At 33.7% G+C, this 12,111-nt stretch overlaps 1 protein-coding gene and 1 pseudogene across 3 annotated transcripts in view; both read left to right on the top strand.

Annotated features, from left to right (window-relative positions):
* The window catches only part of VMP1 (vacuole membrane protein 1), a 111,702-nt gene that overhangs the window by 72,490 nt on the left and 27,101 nt on the right, over nt 1-12,111 (top strand). For all 3 annotated transcript variants that reach the window (XM_028519539.2, XM_036033588.1, XM_036033589.1), the window contains exons 8-9: nt 7,633-7,713; nt 10,581-10,697. In XM_028519539.2, coding sequence (XP_028375340.1) covers nt 7,633-7,713; nt 10,581-10,697 — 198 coding nt within the window. The remainder of the gene's footprint in view (nt 1-7,632; nt 7,714-10,580; nt 10,698-12,111) is intronic.
* Nucleotides 9,174-9,250, top strand: LOC114504446 (annotated as a pseudogene).

Consider the following 12,111-nt stretch of genomic DNA (forward strand, 5'->3'; position numbering starts at 1 on the left):
AAATATGTGTTCCCTTGTTGTTGTCCCATAAGCCTCTTAAGCTGTCTTCACTCGTTTTCTTTTTTTTTTTTTTGCTCCTCTAATGGGAGGATTTTTACTAACCTTTCTTCATGTTTGCTGATTCTTTATTCTGCTCTATCTCATCTACTGCTGAACCCCTGTGTTGAGTTTTCCAGGTCTGTTGTTGCAGTCTTCACCTCTGTGACTCCTGTGTGGGACTTCCTTACATTTTCTGTCGCTGTTGAAATTCTTACGTTGTTCATGCTCTGTTCTCTTGACCTCAGTGAACACATTTATGACCATTGTTTTGAACTCTAAAGTAAATCTTTGGACAGGGATTTTCTGTCACCTTTAAAGAGATCTTGAAATTTCATGTGGTCATGTGGTCACTTAAGAAAATGAAACAGATTACTGTGGCCATTTGAAGATAAATGTTATTTCATATAAAGCCTCTTTTTCTGAGGCTCTATCTTGGTGTGTTTTCTTTCCCCCTTTGGAACATATTCCTTTGTTTCTTTAATTTCTGTGATGTACTCTCTGTGTTGGTTTCCTTACATTAGATGAAACAGCCAGCTCTCCCACACTAAAGGGAGTGGACTTCAGAAGGCCACTCCCTTTAGGAGACAAACCTCTTAGCCTTCAAACCTACCCTAGTTCTTGGTTGTCTCTCAATCCTTTGTGATTGTCTGTAGTCTGCTGTCTTTGTTCTTAGTGTCTCCCAATAGTTGAGGGTGTGCGAGACCTGTCAGTGTCTCAAAGGGGCATAGCTTACTCAGCGCCTAGGTAGTCTGATTGGAAGATGGACACTCAGGCAGCAAATTAAAAAAATACAAATATACCCATTTCAGGGGAAAACAGGAATACGGGCATTTCTATTTGTTCCCTTTGCACTGAGCTCTGGGGGGAAAGCCAGCTAAGACCTATTTGTCTGTCTGTTGCCATCCTTGACCCCATGAACACAAGCCCCACTGGCCACCAGAACCACGTTACCAAGGGTATGTCCCCTGGGTGGTACCCACCGGCAGCCAGGACATCATACTAGGCGTCACTCAGCTAGTTTCCGGGTTTCTTTCAGGGGTAATTGTTCAATGTGCAGCTGTGGATTCGTTTGTTCCTAGGAAGAAGTGAGTTCTTAATCCTCCTATGCCACCATCTTGATTCAGAACTCTGTAATATCTCTTTAAAACTTCTAAATCTCCAAGTTACTTTTCAGAATAAAATCCTTTTGCCTTTTTGGAAATGTGTTTATGTGATGTATACTACTTACACTATTATAGAATTGTCCCTAATTTTTAATTTATTTAAATTCCAGTGATTATCTCTGGTTTAATAATATAAAAGTCATACATTGGATATTAAAACATTTCTTTTTTTGCCCTGGCTGGTGTGGCTCAATAGATTATCAGCCTGCAAGCCAAAAAGTCACCAGTTTGATTCCCAGTCAGGCACATGTCTGGGTTGCAGGCCAGGTCCCCAGTTGGGGGTGTGCAAGAGGCAGCTGATCAGTGTTTCTCTCCCTTTCTTTCTCCCTCCCTTCCCCTCTCTCTAAAAATAATACATAAAATATTTTTTAAAGAAAGTGATATTATTTTAAAAACCCAAGCATTTCATTTCCAAAGTTGCACAACCCTGTCCTGATTACTACATTCTGGTAAATGTTTGTGCATTTTGTAATCCAGCATCCTATTGGTACTAAATTTTAAAATTTTAACAAGTACTTTTATCTTATCAAGTTAATGTCCCTACTTTTTCTTGTTATCCTAGAGTTTATTTCCTAATAATCACCTCATCAGTGTGTTTGATTCCATTATAATTCAAAAACAGAATTGGTGGTTCGTGGCTCTTTTGAAAACATCCTTAATTTAAAGGAGAGCATTCAAATATGCAATATTAAAACATAGCAGTTAAGTAAATTATATCATTGAGGAAGTCAACAGTAAAAGTATTTTGTTCACTTTGAATTGAATGAATTAATGTTCTCTGTTTTTAAAAAGATTTTATTTATTTTTAGACAGAGGGGAAGGGTAGGAGGAAGAGATGGAAGGAAACTCAATGTGTGGGTTGCCCCTCATGCACCGCCTACTGGGGACCTGGCCTGCAACCCAGGCATGTGCCCTAGACTGGGAATTGAACCAGCGACCCTTTGGTTCACAGGCTGACAATCCACTGAGCCACACCAGCCAAGACTATATTTTTTATATCAAAATAGCTCATCAACAGCACTGATAATGGGTAGAAAATTGTAATTAAGACATATTTTAGTCTAAGATGAGAAATATTTAAAGCTTATGAGTTATGTTTCATTGCACTTTCCATGAAGATGAGAAGTAATTGTACCCTGTAATTGTGTTACTTACTGTGTGGAATATGATTTCATCATCGAAAATCACTACATGGTTATTGGGATCTTAATAACAAGTTAATATTTCAGAGTGATTGTTCACAATGCTAAAACAGCTTATTACATTAAGTCATTCTTACTATTTACCTCCATTTCTGGTTAATAGAGTTTTACTTGCTTGATGTAACATAATTGACTAGGACATACTAACAAATTATTTTAGATGGTAGAAAACTTCACAAATATGTATTTTAACATAAATTTCCCTTTACACAAGGAATTATTGCAATAGCTGCTCTGTGGTTTTTAATATTGGCTGTGAAGTAACTGTTAATACCAACCCCAAGAAGAGCATTTCATCAGTTTTCACATATAACGGGTTAAGAAGACAGAAAATTTAGCAATTGCTGAGCAGTTACCACTACATTGATAGTAATGGGTCAACTCCAGCTAACATGAGCTAGTAACCAACAAGATATTTATCTCCAGTGACATTGCATTCATTTAACATTGACAGGGATTTTCTGTCACCCTTAAAGAGATCTTGAAATTTCATGTGGTCACTTATGAAAATGAAATAGATTACTGTGGCCATTTGAAGATAAATGTTATTTCATATATTTAGCTCCAAGTTGACATCTTTAGATTCAAAGATTGATATTTTACAAGCCAATTATAATTAGCAATACAGTTTCTCTTCTCCTTTAATCATAATATATAGTATTTCTTAGGAAAAAGAAATGCAAAGCAAAAGTAGTGTAGAATATTCATACTTAAAGGCTTTGTGTGGTTTATTATTATTATTATTATTATTATTACTATTCCTTGAAATCTCAGTGATAAGGATATCACTTAGGTTTTCTTCATCTGCCTTCTTGTAGTCATATGCCTAATGTCTCTCATTCTTAGTTTCAGAAACATGATTGGTTATACACATGATCACTATTAGTGGAAGCAAGAAAGATTTTATTTACTTGTATTTTTATTTATTTTTAAAAAGTGGAAAGTGGTATGTGATAACTAATTGTAAATGCATGCTATTTATTTAGGTAGAGCTAGAGAATGAAACTTTCAGGCACTTAAATTGTGAAATAGGTAAATGTTGTGAAATGCGAATCCAGAGAAATGAAACTATTAAAAGGAATTTGGTTTTAGTTGTACAGATTTTTTTTAAATGAAGAGTAACAACTGAGGAAGTAATCAGATTCGACTTACTACTTTGTTCCCACAAATACACCAAAACATTTAAAATGAAATACTAATTTTCTTTTATATTTTATTTGAATACTGAATATCTAACATACTAATTTGTTAAACTTTCTCTTTAAAATATTGTTGTTTATTATTGGTGAATACTTTTTCTTGACTTATTTATTTTATTTGATGGCCTAAACAGAACAGCAAACTTTGTTTGAAATGGTTTTTTAAATTTTACTAAAATAGGAGTTTTTGCTGATTTTAGGGGTGTATGTGTGTGCTTATTTCGGTTTGTTGTCAAATAGTATACCCATAGTACAGTTCTCTCTATTTCAGAGCAGGTGGAAATATAAATATTTAAATGCCCAGAATGTTACTTTAAAATCAACATAAGAAAGAGCTGTCAAATTATTCAAATAATGAGAAAGTACTATCTTATTTACAAAAAAAAAGTTTTAAAACTGCAGAGCAGCAAGCACAGAAAGTACCACTACATGAAAAATATTTTACACAATAAAAGAAGAATGTTTCAATAAAATTGTATTAATAAAGGTTCTTTATTGAAAGCTTTATTAAAAGCTTCTTTATTAAAAGCTTTATTAAAGCCTCTAAAGCCATATCAGTAAGTTTTGAATATATACTTTAAAGTAAAATAAGTTTAAAATAAAGACAGAATATGATTGTGTGTATGAAATCTAACCATGAATTCTTTTACTATGGCAAATTATTTTAGATTTGGTGTAATACAAACACAGTGATTCCCTGAGTTTAATTACACTGACAAGGAAAAAACATCAAGAAATTACTCCCTCAAGCTGCATATTCTGCTACTTTTGGTGTCTTGTAATGAAACAATTGTACAGACTTTATATTAGTTTAATTTAAACAAATGTTCATGGGTGGTTGAATGCATAAATGTAGTTTCAATTCTAAGAATATTGTGAAAGACCTGGAAAATGAATTACAGGAACCGAAAGTAGCATGGTCACTGTGTGCGTGTGTGTTAAACACATAATAAGATTTATGAAATCCATTTTCAGTACATGACTTTCAGACTTTTTAAAAAGTAAAAACTCCCCATTAAAAGGCACTTAACTTGTTTTCCTTGTAATATATGCCAGCTAAAAGATAATTTAAAAAATAAGGTTAAGAAAGGTATTTTACTTTACTTACTTGGATAGAGTAATGCTTTTCCCTCAAATACAAATTCTTGAAGACCAGTTAAGAATAATTAATGATGGGCACCCAGGCATCTGAAAGGACAAGGAGTCTATTTTCCTTTGTTCTTGTCTGATTTCTGTTGAGTAAAGAAATTCTGCCCCAAAGGGATAAAATGTCTCCTTACTTTCAGGGTGTTTTTAAAAACATGATTCCTTGACCTTTTATAGGTTTAAACATTTTTATTATTTTGGATATTAGGTGACCTGCATAATGTTTAATTTAAATTTTTTGTATAAACTCATTGGTATAATTATACCTATTTTCCAATTTAAGTTTGTATATATGTCAATCTCTAGTAGAAAAATACCATCAGTTTAAAATGATGTCACTAACATAGTCACCTAGTTTAAATAAATGTAAGATTCTAAAGCCTTGAAATGAAATTAAGATAAAGAGGAACAGAATACCTATAATATTTTATGTCAACTGTACTTGAAATATTTAAAAAAAAAAAAAACCAGAACACCAAACATTCTAAATACTGTTGATTTTGTTTATACTACTTTCTGTAACAATCTAATTTTCTATAATTTTATATATTGAGGAGTACATAAATCCTGTGATAGAAAAATGCTTCCACATATGTCTGACTTGGAAAACACATTTTAAAAGAATGTTGTCTTTAACATAAAATTTGTGTAGTTTTTTTCTTATTTTTAATTTTTTTAGAAGTTGAGTACTGTGTTGTTTCTTATTGGAGTGGGTTTGCTCTGAAGATACTAAGACTATAAAAGAGGGCGTTTTTTGAGGGTCGGGGGTGGGGAAGGGTGAGGCAGGGGAGTAGTGGACACAACTGTACTTGAACAACAATTTTTTAAAAAAGAAGACATTTTCCTGAATTTATATCTTTAACTCTTAGGCTATATTAATAAAAATTTTAAAACTAGTTCATAATCTAAATATATTGTTTAACATTTTAAAATCTTAGAACATCTTTTCATTATGGCTCATCAGTTTTTATGTAGTGCTTCAAGTAAATTACAAATTTAGTAATTTGGATTGTGTACATTATTCAAAATAAATAGGAGTGTAATTTATTTTTATGTAACTTTGGAAAACTGAATTTTGTTGTATATTCTTAAACAGTTTTTAAATCAGTAAAATCAATATTTCACCCTTAATGCATAGTTGTTAACTTAAGGGGAAACATTAAATTGTCAGCTAGAAATCTGGATGAAATGGAAAGTGGCCTATACTGCAGTAGTTCAGCTGTTCAACAATATTAAACCTGATACAAGGACTTACTGAAAAAATAAGGCTAATTCCCAAAAGAAAAATTCTCTCTTTGGAAATAAATTGTAAAACTACAAAATTACATTATAGAATTTAGTTAATAATTCACTTTGAGAGCCTATACACTTAAACTTCAAAGTGTTTGCATTGACTATTAATTTCTTTTAAAATACATTTTAAAAACCTTATTGGTTTAATTCCTTTGACTTTTTCACCACCCTCAACAAGTAAGTAGGGGGAAGGTATTATTATTTTTAATACTTGTAATGTTGTGGTAACTTTCAGGGTTATTCCACCTATTATTTGTTAAAGGTTTTGTTTGCTTGTTTTAAGTAGGAATACACTACTTCCATTGTGGCTTAGAGAAATGCTTTAAATCCTGTTCTTATTCTATGAAGGTACCTTCTCTCTTTTTTTTTTTTTCCTTTTTTTCTTTTTCTTTTTTTTAAATATCCTGACCTTTCTATAGGATTGTTGGCTGTTAGAGTACTACTGAACTAAAGAGAGAGAAAGAGATTCTATGATGTGAACACTTTTTAAAAAGACATTTACACAGTAGCTAGTATTTTTCATTTTGATTGAAGTATATGCCATTTCAAAATAAAAGAATTGTCAAATTTCAGATTGGTACTTTTAAGAAAAATAGATACATATATATAATTGTAGCACTGACATGCTGAAAGAGGAGAATTGTGGAAATAAGCTAGCCAGCCAAATGCATGTTTCAGCATCAGAAGTGGCAACAGGGCCCTGGCTGGCGTAGCTCAGTGGATTGAGCGTGGGCTGGGAACCAAAGTGTCCCAGGTTCGATTCCCAGCCAGGGTACATTCCTGGGTTGCAGGCCATGACCCCCAGCAACCGCACATTGATGTTTCTCTCTCTCTCTCTCTCTCCCTCCGTCCCTTCCCTCTCTAAAAATAAATAAATAAAATCTTTAAAAAAAAAAAAAAAAAAAAAAAAAAGAAGTGGCAACAGGGAAATAAAAAGAGCACTGATTTCAGACTCTGAAGAATCTGCTCTATCTATACCCTAGCATTATTTAAAGTCTTAAGTAAAATATTTATGAAAACACTTTATATAAACTAGCACAAGCTGTGCAAATATAAGATGTTATTTTGCTTTTGAGTATAATGAATGGTTAGCTATTACCACATAACTGTTTTTTCCATCTTCTGACTAGTGATCAGCACAGGTGTCTTCATTGGCCGTCTTGAAAAATCCTGTGATTGCTTACCCTGGTATTAATCAGGGAATGAGTCTGGCAAGTTGTTAGAAGGGAAGATGTGGTAGGCCAGTATTTCCAAAAGAATGAGTTGGTTCGTGGTTAGCTTATAGCATTTTGTTTATCCCTAGATAATCCAGAGGGGATCCTAAAAAATCAAGGACCCTAGCAGTGTCTGAGCTTATTCTTGAAATCTGGTACAAGTTTATCATTAAGAATATAATTAATGTTCTGTCAGAGATTTTATTTGCATGTTTTCCAGGCCAACCCGTAATTTTTAAAAATAATTCATCTTACTTGTTAAATGAATCAGTGCTTTTAGATTGTGAGACATTTAATATTATAAACTCTATAAACAGTCATCTTTCCTTCTTCCTTATACTTTTCATTAATGTTTCGATATCCTTTTTTTATATAGGACTTTGCCTCGCGGGCTAAGCTGGCAGTTCAGAACCTAGTACAGAAGGTTGGATTTTTTGGAATTTTGGCCTGTGCTTCAGTAAGTAAATTGTATTAAAAGTGAGAAGTTCCAATAAATGGTAGATTTATATTTTGATCTAATTTTAGTTTTTAAAGGTACATGCCTGAATGAACAACAATGCTATCAATTTTAATGGATATGTAATTTTATTATTCATTCATCTTACTCATCAAATGAGTGTTTTCTGTTGGACAAGTTCATATTTCATTTGTTAAACTTTTAAGTATTTCATCATGGCATGATGACTTGAGGCTTAAATGGCTTAATTCAATAAGAACAAAAGAGAAAAAATTCATCCTTCCCATGAAGAATTTATAATGAAGTGCCTTTAATCAAATAACAATGACTTCATTCTTTCCAGAGTTATAGATAAGTAGTCTTCTTCTTCCAAAGTTTCAAGCATTAGTTACAAAGAAGAATTTGTATAAAACCTATCTTAAGTGACATTAACACCTAGTTAGATAATTGGAACATCAGTGGCAAAGTGAAGGGCATCATGCAGGGGTGTCAAACTCCTTTTCACTGGGGGCCACATCAGCCTCGTGGTTGCCTTCAAAGAGCTGAATGTAATTTTAGGACTGTGTAAATGTAACTAACTATTCCTTAACTAGAGACAAGAAGCTCAGCGCTGCCTCTGGGTAGAAATGAGGTGCTGGGCCGGATAAAACAAGGTGGAGGGCTGGATTCGCTCCACGGGCCTTGTGTTCACCACCTGTGGGTTAGAGCGAACTAAGAAGCCTGTATGTCAAAAACTTAATGTTTTCACTCTAGTGTACACCTGAAGCTAATATAAAATAAAACTGAATATAAACTGTAGTTGAAAAAAATTTTTAGTTTAGTTAATGTCTCAAATTGCAGATGTGTGAAATTGATATTCTTTGATGAGTTAGTGTTTATCCTGGTCATTTTCTAATATAATGGAAACAATTACATTTGAAATGGAGCATTTTGATCGAAGTTTTCTTTGGTTGCTTGTACACAATTGTGGGTAGTTCACTGGTGGATTTGGCCAGAATAACTAGGTGTACCTAGTTCATATGACAAAAGCTGCCATTATAAGTAAAATTCACAAAATTCTTTTCTACTAACACAGCTATTTTCTCCATTACATACTAGAACATTAATACATCTTTGAATACCCCCTTCCCACCCCTTAGCAAAAAGCAAATGGCCAAAAAGGAGATCATTGGGTGCCAAAACTTCTTACCTGATATCAGCATCCTAGAGATATTCTAAAATATACATGTGCCTTTATCACAATGTTGATCTTAACTATTCGAGCACTTACAGGCGTGTTGTAGTGTGCTGTAGTGGAAAGAATTGGCTTTGGAGTCAGGCTTAGGTTCTTAAGCCAGTGTTGACTCGAGCAAGCTATGTCACCACAGTCCGCTTACTTTGAGCAGGTTTTTAATTTTGAAAATGGAGCGATAAGACGTGCATTACAAAGGCCTGTGTGAAGATTAAGATTATTTGTGTGGGTCCTTTTGTAGTTCATAAGCATGATGATTGGGTGTTCACACTCTTGTGTGAGGTGGAGCCTGATAAAAATTGTAATTTTCAGAGTTGTAAGGTCACATGAAAATATGTAAGAAAGACAGTTGTAAGGCTGTGAAATGATGCTGTTATTACATGGTTGTAAGACAGATGGAATTTTATAAAGCCTTTGAATTTAGATGGGGAAAAAAAAACTGAGTTGTTGAATCCAAGTGTTACTAATAGGAGAATACTTGAGTTCTACTTTAGTGTGGCCATTTTTAAAAAGGTGTATGTGACAAATAATTTTTAAATAACTAGGCTTTTCTTTGAAAGTTCAAAAATGAAATTACATAAATTAATTGACTGATAAATGGCTTGGTCAACAGCCACAAGGACAGAGTACTTTGATGGGGGAAATGGATGAAGCACTCAAAAACAGTTTGTGGTTTCTTTGCATTTTTATATGACGTTGTCTTTGAGCAGCCTTGAAATATGGAAATGTTTGGAAAAGGTATTTGTTGTGAATCACTCTTTGTCTGGGACTAAATATTCAAAACATCTGAATCAGTGCTCTTGTATTTCCACACTTTATTTTCTTTCTAAAATGTATCATACAACCCCACAGCCTTGGGCTCTCATAAAATAAAATACAAATAATGAATTATTTTTTATGTTGAAAAGTGAAAACATACCTACCCATAAATGTATTTATGAATTTATAAGGATGTTTGAGCTATATAGATAATATTCTATTTCAGGCTAAAGATTTCCAAACCCTGGTAACTTCTGAAATAATTTTAAGACTTTTTGTTATTTATACCTCACCTTAGAAAATAGCTACCAAGCCCTGACTGGTGTAGCTCAGTGGATTGAGCATGGGCTGTGAACCAAAGGGTTGCCAGTTCAATTCCCAGTCAAGGCACATGCCTGGGTTGTGGGCCAGGCCCCCAGTATGGGGCATGTGAGAGGCAACCACACGTTGATATTTCTTTCCCTTTCTCCTTTTCTTCTCCTCTTTCTAAAAATGAATAAATAAAATCTTTTAAAAAAAGAAAATAGCTACCAAATAGCTAAGTGTCCACTGAATAGTATTACATTCCTTGGATCCATTAGCTTTATCCAATTCTAATGTGAATTGGATAGAAAAAATATACTGTGGTACATTAGCCATAAGTAATGCAAGCAAAAGGACAGTTGGTTTGCTTTGAGTAGATTGAACAACAGCCTAAGATGAATATGAGACCAAATTTGTAGACACATGAATACTTGTCTAAACTTCTGAACAGCCTAGTATGATCAAGGAACCATACCTCTCTTTGTAGTTTGAGTAAAAATTTACTTATAGGGTGTAAAATTAAACTGTTCTTTGGATTATATGTGGAAGTTCCATTATTTATTTATTTTTGCAGATTCCAAATCCTCTATTTGACCTGGCTGGAATAACATGTGGACACTTTCTTGTACCTTTTTGGACTTTCTTTGGTGCGACCTTGATTGGAAAAGCAATAATTAAAATGCATATTCAGGTAAGTATATTGTCTTATCTCCTGCATAATGATAATGATCCATTAAAAGGCACCAAAATCTGTTTCCCTTGCCCATTGCAAGCTGAATTGTTAAAATTTCGGTTCTGCCTCTTTTGGTTGGTAGCTTGCTTAGGTTTTTAACCATGCCATTTAGAAGTTAGTGGATTTTTGGCAGGTTTTCCCTGTCCCTATTGGAAAATTGTGTTCCCTTAGAAAATTGTGCTCCCTTATTATTTTTCTCCTTGTTTCCTTTCCTTCTTTTCTACCTTCATTCTTTGTCTCTTTCTTTCTTTATTTCACTTTTTGCCTTGTAAAACTCTTCATCCAGGACTTTCACCAAACATACATCATTTTCACATATGTAGTCCCCAAAAATGCACCTTTACTGGCCATGATCTGAGAGAATGTTGCCTTTCACTATTTCAGCTTTTCTTTCACACACTGAGTATAGAGCACTTCCTCTCAAGATACCAGTGTCCTTTACAGAAAACCAGGCAGATGCTAGTGTCGGAGAGAATGGGGAAGAAAGGGGTCTCTGAAGAGGCAAAAAGATGTGGGTTGTGGTTAGAGAAGTGAAAATATGCTAGTCTTCAAAGCCATTTTTAACAAAAATCTTTGATATATACTATATGACTAAAGGAAAGAAAAGAGACTAAAAAAAAAAAACTTAAATGAGGGGAAATGGATATGTGCTTCTAGGACTATGATATGAATTATCTCCTTCTAAGGGCACATGTCACCAGAATAAAATAAAATTAACCTGGAAAGAATTTCTTAATCAATGAGGTTTGCAGCAAAGAGAGGCATTCACCAAAGGAAAGGCAAGAACAGTGAGTAATGCCTACGCCCTGGTATGGTCCCTTAATAACTAAAACCAGGCCAAACTCCCAGATTTCTTCTTAACATCTTTCTACCTCTGGTTTTTAGAAGAGAAGAATGAAACAAAATTTTCAGCTGCTTCTATCTGCCCAGTTTCAAACACTAGCCTGTGACGTGTGAGATGAGTTTATTGAACGTGTCCTACACTCTCCTTCATGAGAGTCACTCAGCACTTCAGGGACATGCTTTTCCTCCATCAAGGAATATATTTTTCTCCCACTAAGTATATTTTGCAATGAGCATGAGTTATTTAATATTGGAATGCTAGTTTCTTTGGTAAATATTTAAATACCATATCAGGGTTTTTCAAATAATAAAATATTGTAGTGAGTAATATATCATTTTACAATGTATCTGAAGGTAATATTCTCTGTAATCTTTTTAGTTCTTGCTGGAGAAAGAAAGAAGCTATCATTTAGCTTTTGGGAGGTCTTTGAAAGTAACAACAGATTTCTTTAATTCCCTTTATAACAGCAACTTCTGTCGGAATCCAGAAACTTACACATCCTTCTGTAGGTAGTACTCTTCGATAAAT

Source organism: Phyllostomus discolor, chromosome 8 (assembly GCF_004126475.2).
Source record: "Phyllostomus discolor isolate MPI-MPIP mPhyDis1 chromosome 8, mPhyDis1.pri.v3, whole genome shotgun sequence".
Taxonomy (NCBI): Eukaryota; Metazoa; Chordata; class Mammalia; order Chiroptera; family Phyllostomidae; genus Phyllostomus; species Phyllostomus discolor.